The 25,629-nt window shown below is 43.6% G+C and overlaps 1 protein-coding gene across 5 annotated transcripts in view; it reads right to left on the bottom strand.

The window, feature by feature from the left end:
- Positions 1-23,055, bottom strand: part of RFTN1 (raftlin, lipid raft linker 1) — a 119,191-nt gene extending 96,136 nt beyond the window's left edge. For 2 of the 5 annotated variants that reach the window (XM_054018063.1, XM_054018064.1), the window contains exons 1-2: positions 20,161-20,179; positions 12,880-13,032 (exon numbers count right to left, since the gene is read on the bottom strand). In XM_054018063.1, coding sequence (XP_053874038.1) covers positions 12,880-13,024 — 145 coding nt within the window. In that variant the 5' untranslated portion in view covers positions 13,025-13,032; positions 20,161-20,179. Of the gene's footprint in view, positions 1-12,879; positions 13,036-20,160; positions 20,180-20,618; positions 20,833-22,964 lie in introns of those variants that run through there. The other 3 variants (XM_054018067.1, XM_054018066.1, XM_054018065.1) reach the window with 3 other exon arrangements.
- Positions 23,056-25,629: the final 2,574 nt, after the last annotated feature.

The raw sequence follows: 25,629 nt of genomic DNA, 5'->3' as shown, positions 1-25,629 counted from the left end.
TTCCCCTTTAACTCAAACCTTGCTGTTGCCCTCCAGCAGTTGAACTTCTACTCCCCTTCTGCACAAAAATGTGGCCAGTTTCATTTGTGCGTGAATAATTCTCACAGAGTTATATTGGTAGTTTGCAAGTCTAGGGTTTACGAGGTGGTTTGCCAATAAATATGGGTCATAGGAGCATGGTAACAAACTCCAGCACCAGAGAATAGAACTGAACTGCAAAAACAAACAAGAGGCCAGTGCTGACAGATCAAAAACAGAGATCTGGACTATTTTTCATAATTATGCCTGCTAAGAATAATAGAGCATTCCCCCCAAATATCTGATGAGAAAACAGAAGTTTAACATCATTGCTTTGTACAGTAAAGAGTTCACGTGATCCTTTCAATGTGTAAAAATACTTGGTGGAAATAAAAATGCAAGTACCAGAAACATCTTGCTTTCAAAGCTGCCAAAGAATCAGTTACTGGAGGTATAATAATCTTATCCAAAAGTAATAAATGCACATAATAAAGACATAACAGATGTCCCATCTAACAGGGATAGGATTCTACTGCACTATGAAGATGGTAAACATGAAGCATCATACAGTCCATCTTAACAAGATATAAACCTCTTTCTCACCCCCTGAAATGTTCAGGCTCGTACCATCCTTTATGACAATTAGTGGCATTGAAATTAGTTTTATAATCCCACCTCCTGCATAGCATCATTTTTTTTTAAATGATTCTGAGTTCCCCCCCAATGAACATGTTAAAGGGGCTTTAAAAGCAGCAGGATACCCCAGCATAAGGGGTCTCCCGAGCCAGTGGCAGAAGCAATGCAACAACCTAATACCAGCCTCCAGCATGGAATGCATGGGAGGAGTGACACTGTGCTCTGGTTAGTCTTGGTTGTTCACAATTCTTAGCAGGCCACAGGAAACCCAGGCACGAGTTAAGAGCAGCCGTAAAGTTGCTCTAAGTTCCACTGGTGGCTAAGAAGCATCTTAGCAAGGTCCCACAAACCAGAGGGTGCAGAGGTGGCTTAAAAGCTCTTTCTTCCTCTCCTCTCCATTCCTGTGCTGAGTGCATATCAGCTGGAATGGAGAATTGCTCCCAATGTGTATATACAGCTACCAGATTCTAAGTAGTATTAGGTCTCCCATTGCCCAATAATGGAATTTCAAAAGAAGAGAAATCTTCTGAATTTAGGACTTCTGAATAATGCCTTTTGAACAATTAACCAAACTCAAAGGAAAGGCAGCTTGAGCTTCTACCACTGGTTTTGGAAAGGCTTTTCCTGGAAATATCAGCTGCTGGGCAGTTCATTTCTCCCCCCAAAAATTTACTAAAACAAAAAACAAAAAACAGACAAATATTGTAAGGGTGCAGCTTGATAACAAAAAGTCTGACAATTATAAAGTATTTTATTCAGTGCACATGTGGTGAAGAACAATGAAAATAATCCTGCAGAATATGTACAATTTTATCTATTTGATCATTTGAAAGGCTTCATCAAGGCAGTCGACCCAGCTGGAAAAAATCGGATAGAAGCAGGACCACAGAGAAAAACAGATGCTGCATCTGAGCTTAGCATTCCTAAGTAAATAAATAACAAAAACAAAACAAAAAAGATTCTGACACTGTTCCAAACTTTACACAACAATAACTTAACAAAAGACCATTTATTCTGTCGGTCTCTCTTTTCGTTCTTTTGTTTTGTGTTGTTGGATACAAGTAGATGCTAATTTTTTGCTTTTTAATAAATTGTACAATAAGTGGTGGTGAATTAACCCATGCAATTTAGCACCATTTGTCAATTCTTGTGTCAGTTGTTCAGAAATTCAGGAAATAATTGTTTAAATAAAAGAGAACCAATACAGGGCTTAGCAACCAAAGAATAACAGCAGCAGACTGGTGTTTATTTATATTTCATGAGTAACCATGTCTTGACTCATCTCTTACTTTTTCAAAACTCTTTCTATTTAATTTGTAAACCTCATACCTCATTCCCTTTCAGATTAAGGCTTTTATCATTTCATTTCAAAACACATGGCATCTTTAGGACTCCTAACTTCTTTGATGTTTTGAATTTTTTATGTACCACATACCATGTAAAGGTTCTGTTTTTCAGAGTTGAGATGAATTCTTCTACGCAATGACTGTTTAAGAGAGATGGGTAGAATTTCTGCCATTCTTAACGCACCTGATGACTGTCAAGCTTGTCTTTAGTGCATTGATCAAGAGATGCAGTTCATAGCAAAGACTTAATGAGAATTTTTCTCCCTTGAAGAAACTGTTTCTTTCAAGAAAAATCTACAGCTAATATGTGCATTTCTTATTTATTTATTTAAACTATACAGAAAGGCCTGTTTATACTAGGTAAAGAAGCTTTACAAACTACTGGTTAGAATGCCTTGAGCTTGCAGCTTCAGTACAATACCTTACTTCTAAACACAACAGCCATGCTCAACATTTTACAAAAGTTGGTCATACCAGTTGGCTGTGATGGTGGGAGGGCCTTAGGTCCAGCTGAACCTGTACAGTTTTCAACAGATTTCTCCACCATGTAAATGGAAAACTACAAATATTGCAGCTTTACTGGTTCAACTGGTCTTCTTATCTATATCCCCCACTAGAGTGCCTCACATTTCCCAGAGTGCACTTGTGTAAGCATGACTGCATGTCAACATGCCAAAGTGGTTGTCAAAGGCATTGCTGTGTGGATGAGATAAACCATTGTAAGGACAAATGAGACAACTAGCCATTTCAAGCAATGGTCGCTTCATTTGGTCTCCACTCATGAAATGGGATCTGAAATCATGGACTCTTATGAGTCATTGAGACTCCCTGTGAGCAGAGGGGTGTGCACGAGAGCGTCCATTTCAGAATGAGGCTTTAGTGTCAGTACATACATTAACTGGAGAAGAAAACTGACAATCTTATTAGAGAATTCAAGAAAGCCCATATAATTTGTACACATTATACATTAAAAATAGAAAACAATGATATTTAATCCCTCCTAGTAAAATATTTTCCCTGGAGCATGTGCTGCAATTCCTTTTTACTCTCCATTGCAAACTTCAAACATCCATAAGCCATAAATCAACTCCCCCTTCCCCCAAAAATTCATGTGAGCAACTTAAAAATGATAAGATTTTAAAAAATAAATAATACATTGCAGGGGGTTTTGGTCTGTCCTGATTTTTGAGCCATTTTAATTTTTAGTGTGATCATTTCAATTCAAAATTCAATCTTGAATGCACAAACAAGACCATGAGCCTCACTGTTGACAATCTGGAGCAGAACTCTACTTAACGTCTCCTTATTTCTTGTAGGAGGGTAGCTGCCATTCTCTCTGAATGCTCATCACTATCTTGTTGCCTGCTCCCTGAGGAAGTACTAGCCCATTGGGGGCCCTAAGCAGGAATATTGTGGGGGGGACACACAACACATACTATAAAAGTGAATAAGGGGCTGCCTTGAGCTGCTCAGGGCCCTAAACAATTGCTTAGTCTGCTTAACGCCTAGCCCCAACACTACCCACTCCTCTCCTCCTTCTCTGCCTCACTCACTTCTCCCTGTTTTCCCCTATGCCCCACTGACTCCTACCTGCCCCCTACATTCATGTGGCCACATTATTGTGCCTCCCTTTTCTCTCATGTTCTCCATCTATAGCACCCCCATGACTCCTGTCGCTCCTTCAGTGTCCTCCTGTCCTCAACATTTCCCTGTTCTTCCCACAGTTTCTGTTCTACCATTATATTCTCAAAAAGAAGAACAGGAGTACTTGTGGCACCTTAGAGACTAACTAATGTATTAGTTAGTCTCTAAGGTGCCACAAGTACTCCTGTTCTTCTTTTTGCGGATACAGACTAACACGGCTGTTACTCTGAAACTTGTCATTATATTCTCCTGTCTCCACACACTTTCCCCATACACTCTCCTAACCACAAAACCCAGGAGGCAAGTAGCCTTCTGGTGTGCAGCTAGGCTGCAGTCCCATTGGAAACAATGGGCAATGGCAATTACTGTTACAAGGGTCGCCTCGCTTCCACATTCCAATGTTGTAGGGAAATGGTGACCTTCTTGACCGAAGGCAGCCTATGGTTGCTAGAGTTGCCAACTTTCTAATCGCACAAAACCAAACACCCTAGCATCACCCCTTCCCCAAGGCCCCGCCCCCTGCGCCACCCCTTCCGAGGCCCTGCCCCCACTCACTACATTTCCCCTCCTTCGGTGGCTCGCTCTCCCTCCCTCACTTTCACTGGGCTGGGGCCAGGGGTTAGGGTGTGGGGGGATGAGGGCTCCGACTGGGGGTGTGGGCTCTGGGGCAGGAGCTGGGTATGAGGGGTTTGGGTGCAGGAGGGGGCTCTAAACTGGGGGGTGGGGCCGAGGGATTCGGAGTGTGGGAGAGGGCTGTGGGTTGAGGCAGGGGACTGGGGTGCAGGAAGGAGTATGGGCTCTGGGCTGGGGGTGTGGGCTCTGGAGTGGGGCCAGGGATGAGGGGTTCAGGGTGTGGGAGAGAGTTCTGGGCTGGGGCATGGGGTTCAGGTGCGTAGTGGGTCAGGGCTCTTGCTGAGGGTGTAGGTTCTGGAGTGGGGCCGGGATTGGGGGGTTTGGCATGCAGAAGGGGGCTCCTGGTGTGGGGGGGCTCAGGGCTGGGGCAAGAGGTTGGGGCATGGGCTTACCTCGAGCGGCTCCCGGTCAGTGGTGCAGCGGGGCTAAGGCAAGCTACTCCCTACCTCTCCTGGCTCCGCGCTGCGCTGCACCCTGGAAGTGGCCAGCAGCAGGTCCGGCTCCTAGGTGGGAGGGCCAGGATGCTCTGCACACTGCTCTCGCCCACAGGCACCGTCTCCCCAGATCCCATTGGCCGTGATTCCCACCCAATTGGAGTGCAAAGCTGGTGTTCAGGGTGGGGGCAGTGCACAGAATCCTGTGGCCCCCCGCCTAGGAGCCGGTCCTGCTTGCCGCTTCCGGGGTGTAGTGCAGTGCCAGGACAGGTAGGGATTAGCCTGCCTTAGCCCCACAGCACCATCGACCAAACTTTTAAGGCCCGGTCGGCGGTGCTGACCAGAGCTGCCAGGGTCCCTTTTCAACTGGGCATTCCAGTCGAAAACCAGATGTCTGGCAACTCTAGTGGTTGAGATCCCATTCAAAGTAATGGAAGTGGTGGCCATCTTGAATGGAAGCCACATTTTGCAAATTTCGTGCCCACAACTGATTTTAAATTCTCATGATCTACAATATCAAATCAAAACCACAAGATTCAGTAACTCCATTCACTTTTATTTAGTCGATATCTTAATAAATAGCAAATATATGTCAAAACACTTGATTTACAGAGTTATATCAGACTTTTCATGTACATTTCTCAGACTTCCTAAATACATTCCAATATCTAATTATCTAATAACCTAAAATATCTAAAAGGTAAGAAAAAACAAGTAATGATTAGAAAGTTTGAAAAATTAGTACCTCTATTAAATCAAATGTGGAGACAACACTTCAGACTAAGTATGACCATTAAACATTTTTTATATATATATATATATATATATTCTGGTCTTCTTAATATAAACTATGGTGCCCAATCCTATACTCTTTACTCAGACAAAAATCCCACTAATTTGCAGAATCAGGCCCATAAGTGAATATCTTGCAATTTCTAGGCACAATGGGAGATGGTAGCAACATTTAAATTAGCTAAAGAAAATTTTCATCTCATATTTCAGCTTTTATTGTAATGTAATGTCGCTTTTTCCATTTATGGGTTCAAAACAGGCTTTATGCTGCTCAATAACTTTGGGAGGAGGGGGTTATCTCAAAACTACACATCATGTTAGAGGAAGACAGGATTTAAAACCACAGATGTCTTGTATTGCATTGGAGAAGCTATTTTACTTTTGACCATAACACTGCAACTGCCTATGTACCCAATGCTGTGGTCCTTATGTAGCGCCAACAGACCCCAGTCGTCCGTGGGCGGGATCGAACTGGGGATCTCTGGAGCTTAGTGCATGAGTCTCTACAGCATGAGCTAAAAGCCAACTGGCTCTTAGCGAAGGCTGTAGAGCAGACTCATTTAAACACACACACACACACACACACACACACTCTCTCTCTCTCCCTCCCCTCCGTGCCGCCACTAGATGGGACAGAACACCACACCCAGGAGGTGTGTGGGTTACACGTACATAAGCAGAACTCTCAGAGAAGTCAACAGGAAATTTTCCAAAATGACTGCAGAGTCACTTAAATACTTCCTTTTCATGCTAAAATGGTGGCGTTCCTTATTTGTCAATGGAGTAAAAAAATCTTTTTTACTTACTATTCCTGTATCTCTAGTTGCTTGACTGTGGCTGTATGTATATAGATTGTTATAGGTAGAATTATTTTGATCCTATGCCTTTCTGTTATAGTAAAAAGTTCTGGCATCAGCATGATGACACCAAACCACATGCAGCCTATGACTCAAGACTAATCTGTTCACCCACACACTCAAAAGCAATTACGCTTTTTCCTCGTGGGACTGTCATGTATAACAGTAAAAGGTCCAAGTTGTTTTTCTCATGGAGAGGTTTTTACTTCCCCTGTAGTTGGTGGGCTTACAATGCAAACTAAAAAGAAATGAGTTATATTTCCCCAGGGTTTTCTTTTCAGTACGATTAAGAAAAGTGACTTCTTAGTCAAGAGCTAAGTGACACCAAGATTTCCTGTTTTCTCTCAGCAGGGAGGCTGTCATCACTCAATATTAATTGATTTTAACCCTCCATCCATCACGCTACAGTTGCACAAATTTCCAGTCAAAGATCAACTATTGTTCTGAAAGTAAACTATTCAGAACTTCTCCATTAAAATTAAGTGTTGCATATATTTTGTATGTTGTCTGTCACTTGACACAAGTTAATGGATATTTTCTCTAAATATGCAGTTAAAAAATTATGGAAAACCCCCTAACATTTTACCTCAGGGTTCCTTCCCACTTACCCCAGCTCCATCATAAAGCCATTATGGTTTCATTATTTAATCCACAACAAATTACAAGCAACTCTGGAGCCTGATTCTACTCCAATTTAAATCAGTGGAAATCTTGCCACTAATTTGAATAGAAACAGGATCAGGCCCTTTTGGCTTGTAGCTGTTGAGGAATTTTTGCCATTCGATCAGAAACAAAGCCTTTGCAATTGGCAGCTGCTAAGACCAATTCATTGACTCTGAACAACATCAGGAGCATGTAACCCTCATGCAGATTGGAAAAAATTATAAAGATGGAGGCAACAGACTCTGTAAAAGCAAAGAAGGAGATTGGGTGCAGTACTTGAATTGTTAACAGGAGGAGAAGGTTTCTTAGAAATACAAACCTTTCTTTGCAGATAGATTTGTAACTGCTTTTCCATTATGGGAAACAGAGATCAATCTTAAGAAAGAAAAATAGGAGTTCAACTACAGCTTTAAAAGAGCCTCAGTTCTTATACAAAGCAACAAATCAGAAAGGGTAAGAATGGAGAGTTCTACCTGCCTACTGCTACCTATTTTTAAGGTTAATTAAGTCAATATGTTATAAATGCTGTAGCACCTGGGAACCATGCGTTCCCATATTTTTTCATTACACAGATCTCAACAGAAAGATTGTCTTGCAGACCTCCTCGCATAGACCACCCCATCCATTTGTAATTTTTTAACATCCCTGTAGCAACTACAACTATTGCCTACCTTGAAAATATTAGTGAAGTATTTAGGCTGAGAGTGTATAAAAAAAGCACCTAAGGGAGCAATTCACTCTCAATGGAAGCTGGACACTAACTTCCTTAGGCACTTCTGAAAATCTCACCCTCACTGTATTTTTAGCATCTTGTATCATGATTTAGCAGATGGAAACCAGGAGAAGACTTAGACCTATGTGACCAGAAAGCTCTCCACAGACAGGCAGCAAGTGCTTTGCAAAGCATCGAAACATTGATCTCTAATACATACACCATAAGTTTACATACACCATAAGTGTATATTCATGAACTGCATATTTACATGTGTGTTCTTTATCAGCAATTGGTAGGTTCACAAGAAATCACCAAATCATAGCTAGGTTTTCATCTACCCTACAAAAAACTACCCTGTTGGGGATCCTGTTACAACATGGTATTTCCCCAGAGCAGTTTGGTCTTGAGGGCACAGGCAAGACTGATGGCTATTTTAAAAATTTCAGTGTATCTGCATGTTATTAATAAGACCTCAGTACAGAAATTTTGTAGCATACTTAGTAATAAAGTCAGTCTGACCTACTCCTTACTTTAGATCCATTGATGAACATGCATTTGGGCAAGACCATGGCCAGTTAGGTAAAATACAGAACTGGATATCAGGTTAGGATTCTATTCCTAGCTCTGCCACACATATAACTTTAATTAAGGCACTCAAGTTGTATGTGCCTCAGTTTCCTCATCTGTTACATGAGATTAATCTTTTTCTACCTCATTAGGATGTTGAGATAATTTATTAATTTATGTTTATAAGGTGTTTGGAGATCCTTGCACGAAAAGTACTATATAAATGAAAAATATTATTTAACATTTTGTTTTACAAGAAAAGGTAAACTGATGAAATCAACTAAGACACATGCTGTTGGAATACTTAGCATATATCATCAGTAAAATATACCTTGTCAAGAGGTATGAGGCTGCAAACAAGAAACTATCTAAGTAATCTAAAAAAATAATTTTTGAGTCTATCATCATACAGCTGTATACACAAAAAGTATGGGAAGCAAGTTTCTATTTAAAAACTAGAATGTAGTTGATATGCTTTCCCAAGCTATTAAACTTTAGTTAAAAGTCAAACAGGGTAAAGAAATCTGAAGTTCTAACTACCAGTTATACTAGTTAGAGCAATTATTTTTAATAAAAGCAATAAATCTGCAGCATACAACACTAACATGTTTAATGTTCTTTTTATGTCATATTACATATAAAAATTGTTTTCTATGCCTCAGAGGAAACATTTTATGCATTGCTGTAGTCTGATAATTGGGTTTTGCTTTGACCTATAGTGGCAAGCAATTTTACTGCAGATTGCTTTGAGCAGCTATAATTCATTTGAGGGAAATGCTGATGTGCTTATCAGAAGACAAAAAGTAGAATATTTGCTTTCATATCTGATTGTGATTCTATTACTGGAGAGGGAGTAATGCCCTGATCCTGCAAACACGTGCTTAATTTTTCATATCTATGTAGTCCAATTGAAATCAATGTGATGATATGCATGAACAAAGTTGAGCCCACATGTAAGTGTTTGCAGGATCAGGGCCTACAGCAATACAACATTTAAACTCGGATATATGAGTAATAAAAATTTTCAGACAAGTAATCCATCTAGGGTGACCAGATGTCCCGATTTTATAGGGACAGTCCCGATATATGAGGCTGTGTCTTATATAGGTGTCTATTACCCCCACCCCCTTTCCCGATTTTTCACACTTCCTGTCTGGTCACCCTAAATCCATCATCCCCTTCTCCTTCCCAGTTTACTGCTCTCAATCTGTGGATTTTATCTTTCCATATTTATCTGCTAGGAAGCCAGGTTTATGAGAAGTAAGTTCCTTTCTAATTTATCTGTGTTTTACATATGGTGCATGATCTCATTGTAGCCAATGCACAAAGATCTCTGAACTAATAATATTTTACCATGTTAACTTCATTTAATCACTCTCAAGAACAAAATGGTGGTAACCTACCTAGTCAAGTGGAAATACAAAACTAGAATGCTGATTTCCTTTAGACACTTCTGCTTACAAAATGAAAGCAGGTAATTAAATAATTTCAAATTGGAAAAAAATTGCTTTTACCAGTCTTAAATCAAATAAAAACACCTGCAAAAGTAAAAACACCTTTACTTTTTCAGTGCATGAGGTTTCCAAATCCCAGCTATGAATACAATTAGATTCCCCCCAGTGAGATTGAGATCAGTTAAACTAAGTACTTTGTCAAGACAATAACTGAAATGTGGTACTAATTTAAGTATATTTCAATAGTAAAGGTTCACTTAACTTTTGATTTTACAACATAAAATATGACCTCATAAAAGGCTCATCTATACCATAATGGTGTGTTTTGATTTAAAAAAAAAAACACATTGACTTCAATAAATCTGAAACAACTGTTGTTAGAACAATATAATTGAACATCAAAAATGTTACTTGTCTCATGTCCAATAGTGTGTCACACATTTTAAATATATATAGAAAGATAGGTCCATTCTCTGAAAAGATTATAATCTAAGATCCCAATTCTAGAAAGACATGCATGTACTTTAATTTGCACACTATGAGTAAAGAACTGGAAATATAATCTTAATACAACAATACAGATAAAGGAGTGGGGATGGATGTAACTCAAGAGTTCTCTTTTTCTAACCTTTATCTCTTTGCTTTTTTTTTTATTCTAGTCTCTTTTACTATAAAGATGCTATCTGTTACACTAAGGAATTTATTACCATACAAACACACACATAAGATACAAATCAGTTAAACAATATGCAAAACTATATCAATTTCTAATGTCCTCTCTTGGATACAGGCTTGGCAGCAGCGTGTTTATAAAGGGACTGATCCTGCAGACAGAACCATGGACATTCTTGTATATCTCCTGTTTCAGAAATTTTGCACACAAGACCTAGCGTGTGAACCTGCTAATCAAGGGACCAGGTATAGCAGGATGGATGGTTTTGTGGCTAAGACACTTAACCGGGATGCAGGAAATCTGGGTTCTGTGACAGAGTTCTTGTGTGGTTATTTGCAAGTCACATCATCATTCTGTGCCTCAGTTCCCCATCTGTAAAGTGAGGATAACAACATCTCCAAACCTCAGAGTGTTAGGAGCAGAGCTTAAATTCAGCTGGAGCCATCCGGAGCAGAACTCGGGTAAATATTTTCAAACCCACGAGAGCCCCGGCGCACCTTGCTAGGCTGAAACCCCGAGCACCAGGGCTCCAGAAAATACTTGGGGAGAATTTAAGCCCTGGTTAGGAGGATACATTTAGTAAAGATTCTGAGGCACTCAGATATTGTGGTGATGAGTGACACAGAAAAGACTATAAATAAACAAATGTCCTCAATATTAATTCATTTCCACTAGCTCCACAGTATGCAATATATCACAGTAAGATTGCTTAGAAAATCAAAGTACAGACATGAAAGCTCTCAGAATTTCAAAATGAGCTATTTGACTTGGTTTTGTATTTATTTACTTCAATTTCAACACACAAATATAAAAAGAATGCCTATCCCAGCCTCCTGATGTTCTTGACAAATAACTAGAAACGCATTCCAATTAAGATAGAAACAGCTGTAAAAATTCAACAACCCTTCTCCAACAAAAGAAACAAGTCCACAAAGCCAAAATTTCTCTACCCCACGTCCCCAAACTCCATTTCCCTCAAATCCACATTCCTACTCAACCACTCCCTCCAAATCCTCAGCTTTCTCCAAATGCCTGGCCAAACAGAAGGGCTTTGGAGCATGGAGGATAGGTTGATCAATGGCAATTAATCACGATGGTCACAGATGCAATCCCACTGGGGGTCCCTAAACGTCTGACTGCCACAAGCTGGGACTGGACGACTGGGGATGGATCATTCGATAACTGCCCTGTTCTGTTCCTTCTCTCTGAAGCATCTGGCATTGGCCACTGTCAGAAGACAGGATACTGGGCTAGATAGACCACTTATCTGACCCAGCCTGGCCATTCTTATGCCTAAAGGCTAAACAATTTGTGCTATTTTGGATGAAAAGTGAATTCTAAAATCAAGAGGCTCTCAAGGAGAACATCTTGCCAGCAATGCCCTCTCTCACATACGTGACTTCCAGCTTGAGCATCTACACTGACAGAGTTGCACCAGGAAAGAAGTGATCTCTCAAACAAACAGGTTCCTAGTCACTTAGCACTTTATAGGGCGGAACCATGATTTTAAACTCTGTCTGGAAACCAACAGACAGCCAATGCAGATTCCAAAGCACAGTTGTCATATGTTAAAAAGTGGGTCACAGCCTTCTGCACCAACTTCAGGTTCCAAAGAAGTTTAAGGTATAGTCCGATGTAGAATGTACTATAGTAGCCTAACTTTGAAATAACAAAAGGTATGGATGACTGCAGCCTGGCATTTCTGGAAGAGCTTCTAGGTTCATAGATGTCAACACAAGAGAAAATAAATGGAATATTCATGAGCAGTCATCAGATTAAGATGTGGACTATTTGGCATACTGTTGAAAGGAAGAGGCTCATTGCTGGACAAAGTTAAGATATATATTGAAACTACAAGGCTCTGTGCCTTTCAGCTGTTGTTTTTTTTAAAGTGGGCTTCTGCCATTTTCCATTTTTCCAGGCATATGAATGCAACAACACAGCCCCTAGGCATTAGTCACAGCCTGAGGGTTATGAATGACAGGTCCGCAAAGTGACAACACTGAATTCAACCTCTAAAAACAGTGATCGAGAGTGACAGTGGGAGGGGGAAACAGTGGAAAACTGTCCAACATTCCAGCTCTGAATCATTTTACCAAATGAAATCTGGATAATGTGCAAAGGTAAAGGAATCTAAACATATCCTTTCATATCAAATACACTGAATATAAGGAATCCCTTCTAAAATCTGAAGAGCTACATTTTATGCATTAGTTTAAAATCTATGGTAGAAAAAAAATGTTGAGTAAGATATTGTCAAGATGGTAAAATCATCAAGATCATTGTGACTGTATGTATTAAAGTTATTTAAGGCCAAAGAGATTAAACAAGACTTTTTAAAAAAATATAAATACTCACATGTACTATACTAGTTAAAAGCATTATGAATTGATTGGCTTCTCAGTGTCATCAAAAATAAGTGAAAAGAAAAAGAGTTTTGTACTTACCATCATTCAGAGTTGTGAACTCCAGGAAACGATACTCATAGGAAACATCTATCTTGGTTTCTACCTGGGGCCTCTTCAAAGTTGAATAGATATTACCAGGCCGTTTTTCATCACGTTTCTCTAATTTGGTTAGTCCACAACCCATTTCAACAGCTGCTGATTCAGAGAGGTAGGGGAAGGGGGAAGAAAAAAATAACAGCACTCATTTTTCTATTTCATATGCCAGTCTCAAAGTTTCTATGATTTATATTTATTTTAAAAAATACGCTGTCCATAGACCTTTACAAAACAGCATAATTTAATAAATGTTCAGATACTAAATAATCTATATTTATCACGCCTGACTCACTTTTTTAAAGATAAAATTAACAGGTGTACTATTATTTTATTGAAAGCTGAAAATGTAATGTACCTGTAATATACTCTGAAGGACACATGTTCAGTTATAGACAGTGATATAAAATGCAATATAATGTTATTAAGCAGTCAACATATATATATATATAAAGCAACAATTATATTATATATCTATGACTGCTATAGGAAAATATAGTTATACCTATCCAACTGCAAGATCTGTCCTAATATTAAAAGTTATCACTTGATCTGTATTTAAATGAAAAAAACATGTATCTGAAACTAAATGTTTCAGCTTTTATGGGATTTTAGATAAAAATCCTGTATTCATCCTATCCCTCCCATCCTTTTCAGGGTAAGCTACAGGAAATAATAGTTACCTTAGGTAGTCAACTTTAGAACAGAATAAAAGCTGGCTGGACACTAACGATTGCCTAACACAAATTGGAAACAGAAATCAACATGTGCTAAAAAGAAGATTTGTTGCTTCAGTATGAAAGTGTCCAGAGAAATGTTACACAAATGTGTGTTATATGTTGTGCCAAGCTTTAAGTGTTTTGCCATTTACCCTATGGAAAAAATAATGCTTCTCTGTTTATTTTGGCAGAATTACACAAACTTCATTATTTTAAATCATTTCTATAAAGCTGGAGTTAGATATTTTACTTAGTGAATTAAAAGCTAAGCATTGCTAATGTTTTTTCTATTTTAGACAGCATACAGTCTGCGATCAATGACGAAAGACAACATTGCATAAATGTTTAGTAGTCAAAAATATTTAACAAAGTTATGTAATGACTGAGCTTCCTTTTACGAATAAGAATTAATTTGCTTTGCTTCTTTAGCTACATCCATTCACAATACAACAAAGGATCTTGGTAATATGGCTAGCACAAAGAAAACAATATGTTAAAACAATGTGACAAAGCAGCCTATACTTTAAGGTACTGCTTTGATAAGGTACTTAAAGCATATGCTTAACTTTAAGCATGAGAGAAGTCCAACTGACTTTAACAGGACTACTTTAAGCATATGCTTAAGTTCCTTGCTGAATCAGGGCCAAAGGCCACAAGAAGTCTTATCAAGCAAATCAATATTTGGCTGTATTTCAGTGGTGAATGAGATAATCCCTATGTAGAGCATGTATAAGTATTAGGGTTGCCAACTGTCTAATCACACAAACCCAAACACCATTGCCCGGCCCCTTCCCCAAGGCCATGCCCCTGCCCTGCCCCTTCTCTGAGGCTCTGCCCCCCACCCACTCCAGCCCCCTTCCCTCAGTCACTCGTTCTCCTCCACCCCCACTCATTTTCACCGGGCTGGGGCAGGGGTTTAGGGTGCGGGAGAGGGTGTAGGCTCTGGGCTTGGGGGTGGGATGGGGCAGAGGGGTTTGAAGTGTGAGAGGGAGGTGGAAGGGGTGCGGAAGGGGGTAGCGGGGCGGCGCTTACCTCGGGTGACTCCTGAAAGCAACCAGAACATCCCTCTGGCAGCAGCTCCTAAGCGAGGGGGCCAGAAGGTCTCTGCGCACTGCCTGTGCCTGCAGGCTCTGACCCCGCAGCTCCCATTGGCCGCAGTTCCCAGCCAATGGGAGCTTGCGGAGTCGGTGCTCAGGGTGGGGGCAGCGCGCTGAGCCCCCTGACCTCCCCAGGAGCCGCAGGAACATGCTGGCTGCTTTCAGGAGCAGCACGGAGCCAGGGTAGGCAGGGAGCCTTCCTTAGTTTCGCTGCGCCGCCAGACTTTTAGCGCCTAAAATCTCCTGGTTTGTCTGCAGTAGCCTTTGGGAGATAGAGCCTTATTCCGGGACACTCCCGGCGAAACCAGGAGGTTGGCAACCCTAATAAGTATGCAAATGTTTATAAAGCACTCTGGGTGAATATTGCTATGTAAGTTGTTAGTATTACTAGCTCAGGGCCTGCAGCCCTTCTTCATGTGAGGAGTCCCAGTGAAATCCATAGGAGTCCTCATATGAGTAGGGGTGCAGGAGGAAGTCTTTAAAGGCTCAGTGATGACTTATGAGAAATTACTAAAAACATTGTTCAATTTTACAGACAATTTTGCGTTTTTTCTGACTTGGCTTGACAGCCCTAGAGAATTAAAGCCTCTGCTTACCACAGAACGGTATAGCAACAAAAGCTTCCCCAGGCTTCCCTGGCAATGTTTCTCTATCCAGTTCTGAGAAGACAATCCTTTGTGCCTTCATACTCATTCAGATCATAGAATATCAGGGTTGGAAGGGACCTCAGGAGATCATCTAGTCCAACCCCTTGCTCAAAGCAGGACTAATCCCCAGACAGTTTTTTACCCCAGATCCCCAAATGGCCCTCTCAAGGATTGAACTCATAACCCTGGGTTTAGCAGGCCAATGGTCAAACCACTGAGCTATCCCTTGCCAGATGGTGCCATCTCTGCTGAGAATGGTGAGTTTTAAGATGTGGGCACCTTTGCCTGTTGGACTGCATTGAGACCACCAACTATTTTCATATTGATGCACTGAATAATTATTTACCCAATGGCTATAACTTTCAATTAATGACCTAATGGCGAAAGATGCCATAACCCATATCTAATCCCTGAGACTGCAAGTCCCACCTTTCTTTTAATTAGGTATTTTTAAATGCCTGGGGTAAGGGTATGAAAACAGGATCTTTTCTCTGGAGTTAAAAGGATAAATAAGCAACAGAAATGGGTTTCACAGTGACAGCATAATCAATTGCTATGGAAATGATTATGATGTCACATAGGATTATGATTCAAGTGTGGTGACAGAAGAGACAAATTCTTAAAAAATAAAAGAACTTGCATTCACATGAAAATTCTTAGTAATAAAAAAAGATTTTTAAAAACCTGGAAATCTATAAATCACTCACATTTTTCTTAAAGTGTTTTTCAAATTTTCTATAGTTTCCATCATGCCAGCTTTTTAAGAGAGAGTTAATTTGAAAGTAACAACATGCTCTTATTCACAATTCAACAAGAATTTGATTATTGATCTTTATTTACTTGTTAGTATGATAAGGTGGAAAATTATTATTTTTCAACCCATTACATTTAGTATGAAAAAGAGAATAGCAAATATTTGTCTGTTCTAAGTTTTCAGACAACTGTGTTTCATTAAGAATGCATCTTCATTATCAATACAACAGCTTCACATTTCTAGAAATTACTTGAATGATTTTTTTTAAATGGCAAAATCTAATGAAGATTACTAAATATTAGAAATGAAGACTTATTCATGGGTTCTTAGAGTTGTAAGAAATACAGCTTTTAATAAAATCTCTTGAAAGTTTGTTTCACATCATTTTGGAAGACTGTTTTTAGTGGCAATTGTAAGGGCTAGGAGCCAGGACACTTCATTCTATTTACAGGTCTCTCTGTGACCGGCTTTCTGACTTTGAATAAGTCACAACTGCCTACTGCCTCAGTTTCCCGTTCTGTAAGACAGGGACAATATTTACCTACCTTACAGGGACGTTGGAAGGCTTTTTAAAAAATAACTACAGGGCTTTAGATTTGCTAGGCCGTCATGGGGATCACACATTTTTTAAAGCTCCCACAATTTTAATCCTCCCATTTTGGAGAGGATCAACTGATGGACTCGATACTGAAAAGGGCTTTGGCTCTGACTCTGCGCAGTGCTTTGGCCAGCCATTGGCCTAATACATCACTGGAGAAGGAAGCATCAAAGCTCCTCCCCAAGTATGTTACTCAGTTACAGAATGGCTCTTATGGAGGGAATTGGTGAAAGCAGCTCTGCTCTGCAGAAGTTTTAGCTTAGCTCAGTTACTGCAAGTCTAGGGCAGATGGGCACGGCCTCAGTTCTCTCCTCCCTACAGTGACTGCAGAAACATAAAGAAGTTCTCAGCCCCAAACCCACTCAGCATTTTTAAGCTAAATCCTGAGGACAGGAGTTGCTTGAAAGCTGATTCCTCCCTCCACCACCGTTAAACAAAAGTGGTTCAGTGTGAAGCAGAAGAGTGACAAGGGGGGCAAGAAGTACCAGCGAGAGAACCAAGACTGGGAAAGATGATGGACAGCATCAGACTTTGGAAACAGGGCATACAACCAACAAAAGCAGGGAGCTCATTATGCTGAAAGTGGGCATACAGACAGGGCCGGCTCTAATTTTTTGCTGCCCCAAGTAGCAAAAAAAAGCACCGCCCCCCGATTCCCCTGCCGAGCGCTGCGCCACCCCCTCCCAGCACCGCCCCCCCGCCAAGCGCCGCGCCGCCGGAGCCCGCTCCTCCCACCGAGCACCGCCGGAACACCCCCCCCCCAGCGCCGCGCCCCGCGCCGCCCCCCCCGCTGAGCGCCGTGCCGCCGGAGCCCACCCCCCCCGCCAAGTGCTGCCGGACCCCCCCGCCCCCGCCAGAGTGCCACGCTGCCGGAGCCCGCCCCCCCGCCGAGCACTGCCGGAACCCCCGCCCGAGCGCCAAGCCCCGCTCCGCCTGAGCCCGCCCCCACCCCCTGCCAAGCGCCACCGGAACCCCCCCCCAGCACCGCACCCGCGCCGCCCCCCACTGAGCGCCGCGCCGCCGGAGCGCCCCCCCACTGCCCCTTACCAGGTGCCGCCCCAAGCATATGCTTGGTGCCTGGTGCCTGAGCCGGCCCTGCATACAGAAGGGACAGTTGACTCCTGCCAAGGTCTCACAAAGCGTTGAATTCATCCTTCTTTTACAATTTGTACTCTCTCACACACTTTGTAAGAGTTTTAAGGACTTCCCTTCCCATGATAAAAGTGAAACTGTCCTGAACTATCTACATGTGTTTTATAAGTGTGTTTACAAATAACTTTGTATGTCAATATAAAAGAATAGTAGGTGACATAGCTTTGTTAAACACAGGTAGACAATGGCTCTTTATGTCAGTGGCACTCAACCGTTCCAGACTACTGTATTCCTTTCAGGAGTCTGAGTTGTCTTGCGTAACCCCAAGTTTCGCCTTACTTAAAAATTGTTTACAACATGAGACACAGAAATACAAAAAAGTGTCACAGCACACTATTACTGAAAAATTACTTACTTTGTCATTTTTACCATATAATTATAAAATAAATCAGTTGGAATATAAATATTGTACTTACATTTCAGTGTATAATATATAGAGAAGTATAAACAAGTCATTGTCTGTATGAACTTTTAGTTTGTACTGACTTTGCTAGTGCTTTTTATGTAGCCTGTTGTAAAACTAGGCAAATATCTTGAGTTGATGTACCCTCTGGAAGACCTCTGCATTCCCCCCAGGGGTACATGTACCCATGGTTGAGAACTACTAGTTTATGTAATTTATATTTCCAAATGATTTGAAAGAGCAAATTATTTAATTATGTTTCCCAGCACAACTCAGGGCTGCTGTAAGTATTTAATAATATTTATACATACTTGCTCTGCACTACATTTTCATTCTCAGACCAGGGGAATACCAATGTTCAAGGGGTGGAAAACCCCATGCCTGATGTAACAAATTTATGAGGCTCAGTTAAATGTTCCTCTAAAAAATGCAGGGAAGGTAGACTGAAATAAAGTCATAAATGTGACCACTGGTATTGTGAAAAAATACATTATTCACATAATTTATTACTAATGTCAAAAACTGAAACTAATAGATTAGAAGCACTATAAAGGATTAAAAAAAAGATTAACAACATTTTCCCCTTGTAAACTGAAGATCATTTATGTCTTAGCAAGGTTAATTATTTTTCTATTAAGTCAAAAAAAGTTAACTGAGTACTACTGGGTTCCAAATGGAACAACTGGCAGTTTCTTTTAACCAGATAAAATATCAGTTTGGAAACTACAGTATAATGAAATATTTACAGTTTTACTCCCAATAAATAATTTTTAGGATAAAACACATCTATCAATCCAGCTTGATGGCTTGGCTTAGCTGGTGCACTGTACTGCCATACAGCAGCCTCTAGTTCCACTTGCTTTCCCTACCAAGGCTATGAGTGCCATAGGAACAGCATACTGAGCCCTACAGGAATCCTTTGGCCAAGTCGCGAACATTATAGATAAACTCATCCAATTCCCATTCCATCCAGTTCCCCTTTTCCAAGAGTATGCAGGGTTACTGGGACAATGACAAGCAGAGAAACTCATAGCTCTTACAAGGATGCAGATTAAACAATGCTAGAAAAAAAAGTACATCATTCCCATTTTCTAGATTAACCAAGTTCATATTCACACACACGTAAACACATTCCTTTACACACACATTTAATAACTGTTATCCTACATTGCCAAAATGTCACGGATATCCATGATCTCTGTGAACCATATCACATCAGTGTGTCACTGTTCTTGAGTCTCAATTAATTTACCGAGGAATTTCAAGCCAGAAAGACTAACAAGCCATTACCACACTAGTCCTCAGGCATCATACAATAGCATCCTCCTCTGCTTGAAACCAGAGTTAAGCTGTACTACAGAGCTTAGATTATGTACATGGTATCCTAAAATGGTTTTGGTCATTGTGTTGCTTACCTAATGGGAAAAAAAAACTCCAATTCCTTCCTCAATTCGGCCCTTATCATATGTATTCAGTTCTGGAGATAATATCTCCACCAAGGTGGTAACTGTGACCTGACTTACCAGCCCTAGGGATATAACTGCAGTGTCCTGAAATCAAGGACACACAGCATCAAAGAATCAGAAGAGCTAGCCATGAACTAACGGGTCAGTTTTCAGCCAAGAGTATTTTGAATGAGCTGCCAGTTTAGTCCCAACATCACCAAGGTGTACAGAGCTGCTTGTCAGAGAAGAATCAATGCATGTACTTGGCTATTTATTTGGGGCCTGATCCAAAGCCCATGAAAGTCTTTGGAAACCCCAGCTGTCTTCATTGGGGTTTGGATCAGGCCCTCGAACAACAAGGAAACAAAGGGAAAGCTGGTCTTTTTCTGCCCAGCTACAGTTCATAACCCACCCCAACCCCAGAAGTGCCCTGTCGGAACTGAAGGCATCCAGGGGCTCATTAAAACACAACGCAGTAAAAGCCCGTTATCCCAGTGCTGCCGCCTATAACTCAGCTCCCTGTTCAGGAGAGGCGGGTGCCCGGGGATCCCTTGTCAAACTTCAAGAAGACGCAGAGGAAAAGCCTGAGCGCCGCTGCCCCAAGGGGCTGCTCCCCGCTGCCCCAGGCTTTGCAGGACGGAAGAGCGGGCTCCCCTCCCGCCCAGGCGCGCACACCAGCCGCAGGGCAGCGCATCCCCCAGCCCGGGCGGTGACTACAGCGCTCCGCGCCCTCGCACCTACGCCCTGGGGGCGGCGGGAGACCCAGGCGGGGTCTCGGGACAAGTCTGCCGGGCGAGCAGGGCTTGGAGCCAGCCGTAGCCCCGCGGGCTGGGGCGGGGCGGTGCCGGGCGGGGGTAGCGGATCCCTTACCTAGGGCGGGCTCCTCTCTGCTGGCTCGCTGCACCTCCGGCGCTCAGCGCCCGGGCAGGGACATGCTCTTGCCGCCGCCGCTCGCAGCCCGGCTTATCGCAGGGCAGAAAGTTTGTGCCGCGCAGCCCGGCCGGGAAGGTGGGGAGCGGAGTCTGCCGCTGCCCGGGGGAAGCAGCGCTTCTGGGACTGGGAGGCGCCTCGGCGGGGACAGGCAGCTCCGCGCAGAGCCCGAGCCGGAGCCGCTGCACTTCCTCTTCCTCTCAACCCGGCGGCACACGCTGCTCCGCTCCGCAGCCTCCCGCCAGAGCGCACGGGCCGCGGGGCTCGGGAGAGCGGCTCCTGCCCTCGGCACCCTTGCCTGTGAAGGGCATCACCCACCCACCCACCAGGCCTAGAACGGCCTCTGTTCTTCACACCCACTGCCCGCTCCCCTGGGCCACTGTAGAACTGTCCTCCCCCTCATCACACCCAAACTCCGCTCGCCTTGGCCAGTCTAGAACTGCCCTCCCCATCATCACACCCAAACCCTGCTCGCCTTGGCCAGTCTAGAACTGCCCTCCCCATCATCACACCCAAACCCTGCTCGCCTTGGCCAGTCTAGAACTGCCCTCCCCATCATCACACCCAAACCCTGCTCGCCTTGGCCAGTCTAGAACTGCCCTCCCCATCATCACACCCAAACCCTGCTCCTCTGGGCCACTGTAGAACTGCCCTCCCCATCATCACACCCAAACCCTGCTCCCCTTGGCCTGCTCTAGAACGGCCCTCCCCATCATCAGACCCAAACTCCACTCCCCTTGACTAGTCTAGAACTGCCCTCCCCCTCATCACACCCAAACCCTGCTCTCCTTAACCAGTCTAGAACTGCCCTCCCCATCATCACACCCAAACCCTGCTTCTCATGGCCAGTCTAGAACTGCCCTCCCCATCATCACACCCAAAGCCTGCTTGCCTTGGCCAGTCTAGAACTGCCCTCCCCATCATCACACCCAAACCCCACTCGTCTTGACCAGTCTAGAACTGAGTCCCCATCATCACACCCAAACCCTGCTCCCCTTGGCCTGCTCTAGAACAGCCCTCCCCATCATCAGACCCAAACTCCACTCCCCTTGGCTAGTCTAGAACTGCCCTCCCCCCTCATCACACCCAAACCCTGCTCTCCTTAACCAGTCTAGAACTGCCCTCCCCATCATCACACCCAAACCCTGCTTCTCATGGCCAGCTCTAGAACTGCCTCCTCCTCATTACACTGAATCTCACTCCCCTTGGCCAGTCCAGATCTGCCCCCCCCCCCCCCATCACACTAAAGCCCCACTCTCTTTGGCCAGTTCAGAACTGCCCCTCCATCATCACACTGAAACCCTGCTCCCCTTGGCCAGTCTAGAATTTCCCCCCTCCTTATCACACGCACCCCCTGCTCCCTTTGATGAGCTCTAGAACTGCTGCTTCCTCATCACACAAACCCTGCTCTCCTTAGCCGCCCTACTCCTATCACAATGAAGCCCAATGCCCTTGCCTATGTCTAGAACTTCTCCCATTATTAGTTTAGTCTCACCTTCAAGACACACAACCAGTGGTGTAATCGTGAAAAAAATAAGTGATTAAACGTACCTGAACTAAACTCTATATTCCTCCAGAGAAGTCGGTAAACTCCCTTTACTCAAATTACCCTCAACTACACTACTGCACACTTTCAAGTGCACTGTCCCACTTTCACCCTTAACGTCATTGGAAGTCTTTTTGCAACCCAGGCTTACAAATGCCTTCCTCCCTGCTATGCTCTTTGTGGTTTAGAGGCACATTGTGCTTAAACAGCTAAGAGAGGAGACTGTAAGTAAAGTGTAGGAATCCAGTTGCCATTATTAAAAACAAAATCTATTGTGTATTAATAGAAAACACTGCAGTAACAGTACTGAAAGCTGCAATATTGTTACCAGGACTGCAGAATACTAAAAGTATTTAAGGCTGGTAATATGCATACATGAGATCTAATCACATGTACAACTCCAGACTGAACTGTCCTCCTACCACTTTTCTGTCAGGTGCTAAAGAATATAACCATTTTTAGTGGAGAGTGGCACAGCTTTTTTACCACATACAAGCTCTCAATGCACAGTCCACAGAGTTGGCTAATTAAGGGTAAAAAGGTGTGAGATGTAAACATATAAAATATTATTCTAAATTATATTGTGTAAAGAAGACACACAAAATAGAGAAAAGATTAAAGTAGAGGGACAAACAGAAGATTAAAGACAACATCAATAGTATAAAATGCTTCTTACCTATTCTTAACTATAAAGCAGCCACCTACCGTACATTTTTGTGTAAGTTTTCCAGTAGCTTTACCTTGTCTTTCACTCCCTCTTCTCTTTCTCCTTCCTTCTATTCTTCTTCTCTCTCCTTCTTTATTCTCGCTCTTTCCTTGGAGTTTTCCCTTTATTATTTGCAGTGTTTTTCCTCTCTCTCCCTCTTTCTGTACCTCATCATTCCCCCCCACTCAATGGCTTGTCTGGCTTTCTGACTGTGTGAGAAAGCAGCATGCAGTCACATCAGGGGGCCATGTAATTACGCTGTTTTTCTGATACTGGTGTTAAAGCATATGGGGAAGAAGCACTAAATTTGTGGGCAAGGAGTGAAAGTACAGCTTTCCCAATAGCATAATAAGCAAGTCAGTTCATGAATGGCTCCAGAACGCAGGTCCTGGGTGCTAGGCAGTGGGTTGCTGATGCTACAGGATTGGTGAACTGCACATCACAGATTGAACTTGAAAAATACCTTGCTTCAAAGCGATTAGGGGCTATTGCTATGCAAATACTTCCTCTGTCATAGGAAGGGACTCCAGCCAAAAAGAGAAGGTATCCAACCAAAATGAGTCCAGAATACACTGCTGTACTCCGTTCCTGCCATGAAGCAATTTTTACTTGAGAAAAGGAAAAAAAACCTGTTAGTTTTCTAATTTCTTTTAAAATTTCCACTGGGTCATCTTTTTCAACCTTATAGACCAGACCATAGTTTTGCCAGCCACTATATATATAAAAAAATTTACTAGGAGCTGCTAGCTACTTTGAAAACTGAGGGCTAACATTAGAACTAAGGTGTCGAGCCTACTGGCTCAGCTCCTTTCCAGTACTGAGCTAATGAACTGCTTTAACCCACCTTTGCACTCCTGGCCCTATGGAAGTCAATGTCAACATCAACAATCCCATGCAAAGAAGTTCCAATTTTTTCACAAAAATCTCTGGAGATGCTAGAAAGAGTCCTGGCCTGAGTTATAATGAGCAAAAGACAGAGGCTTCAAGCTTTGTGGCAGAAACAACTATGCACCTGAAAGTGCTCTGTGACCCACCAGAGGTATACAGCCTTAGTTTGAAAACCACTTTGGTAGGCAAAGCAAAACTGACATAAAGGTTATTATTTATACTACTGTAGGTCCTAGGAACCCTAGTCATGGACCAGGGCTCCATGGTGCTAGGTGGTATGCAAACAGAGAACACAAACACTGCCCTATGGAGGTGAGTCTAGAACAAATTTAGGACACCAAGTAAAGCCCATCTTGTAAGGAGGGCTGGATTAACCTTTTGTGGGCCCGACGCCAAATATATTTGTGGGCCCCCATGGGGGCAGTGGAGCATGGTGCAGGGGGGTCGGTCCCCAGAGTGAGGGGCGGGCCAGGGGCATGGCATGGCATGGCATGGCAGAGGTGGCCCCGCTCCACCCAGCCCAGTGCGAGGGCACTATTTACAAACTGGCCCTATGCTACCAGCATGCTGCTTCCCCTCGGGGATGGCCCCATGCTGCATCACACATCCCCCCCGCCCAACACCGGAACACCCCTCCAATTCTCTATGGCCAGAGTCCTCCCAGACCCGCTATGCCCAGCGCCCCCCCAGACCCTCCCACATATGCACAGTGCCCTGCACAACACCACCCCTGCCCAGTGCCCCCCTGCCCACAGCCCAACTGCCCAGCACCCCCCACAGAACCCCCATTCCCTAGTGCCCCAACACACAGATCTTCCCCACCAACTCACAGCCCAGCAGCACCCCCTCCCCTCCCCGGCCCTCCAGAGACCCACTCCCCCAGCCCTGCCTCCTGGCCACACTCACTGGCCCTGCTGAGAAGTAACTGTGTCTGCTGGGCTAAGCTTCCAGTGCAGCCAGGGCTGGTCCTGGGGCGGGGAATCGCTCTGGCCCCTTGGGAGTGGTGCTATCAGCCAGGCCAGGCCCTGCTCCGGCCATGCTCCCTCAGGACCCACTTTCCTGGAGAGGCCCCCAGCCAACTTCCCCCCGCACACACACTATACCCCACCCTCCAATCGGCCAAGACTGGCCAGGCTTCTGCACCAGTCCCAGGCAACTCAGCTCCAGGGACGCAGGTTAGGCCGCACAGCTGGTAGGAAGCAGAGACTGCCTGGAGCCAGAGGTGCACTGGGGTCTGGCCAGGAGGCAAAGAAAAGCTGGTGGGTGGGGCCAGAGAGGAGCCCTCAGCTGGTGGGCGGGCAGGCTGAGAGGAGCAAGTGGGAGGGGAGGAAGCCAGTGGGCTGGTGGGGTCTCAGGGCACAGTGCAAGCAGAGCAGGCTGGGGCCCCTTCTGAGCATGGGCCTGGCTCCATGGCGCTATTGTAAACCCAGCACTGCTTGTAAGTGGGAAAGAGGACAGAGCAACATTTCTCTCAAAAGAGAAATCTGATGCTTGGTGAAACTGCCACAGTACGAAAAAAACCCAAACTGCTTAGACTTATGGCCACCAGCGTACAGGCTCCTGCTGAACTTGCATTACATCCTGAATCCCCTCTATAGTACCACGTGATGCAGACCACAACCACTTTGGACAATTCCATGATTGGCAGGCCCATGCAATTGGGATTTGACAGCAGCTAGCCAGGGCAAATCTACCCCATGCAGCTATTCAGCCCCATGCTGACCCCCATCTCCCTTGCAGGCCTGCACTCCCGTGAACAGTGCCACCCCCTGATGCAGCACCAAGTGCATGCTAAATATGAAAGGACCAGA

The sequence above is a fragment of the Malaclemys terrapin genome, chromosome 2 (genome assembly GCF_027887155.1).
Source record: "Malaclemys terrapin pileata isolate rMalTer1 chromosome 2, rMalTer1.hap1, whole genome shotgun sequence".
In the NCBI taxonomy this organism is placed as follows: Eukaryota; Metazoa; Chordata; order Testudines; family Emydidae; genus Malaclemys; species Malaclemys terrapin.
This window is presented reverse-complemented; position numbering and strand designations above follow the sequence as displayed.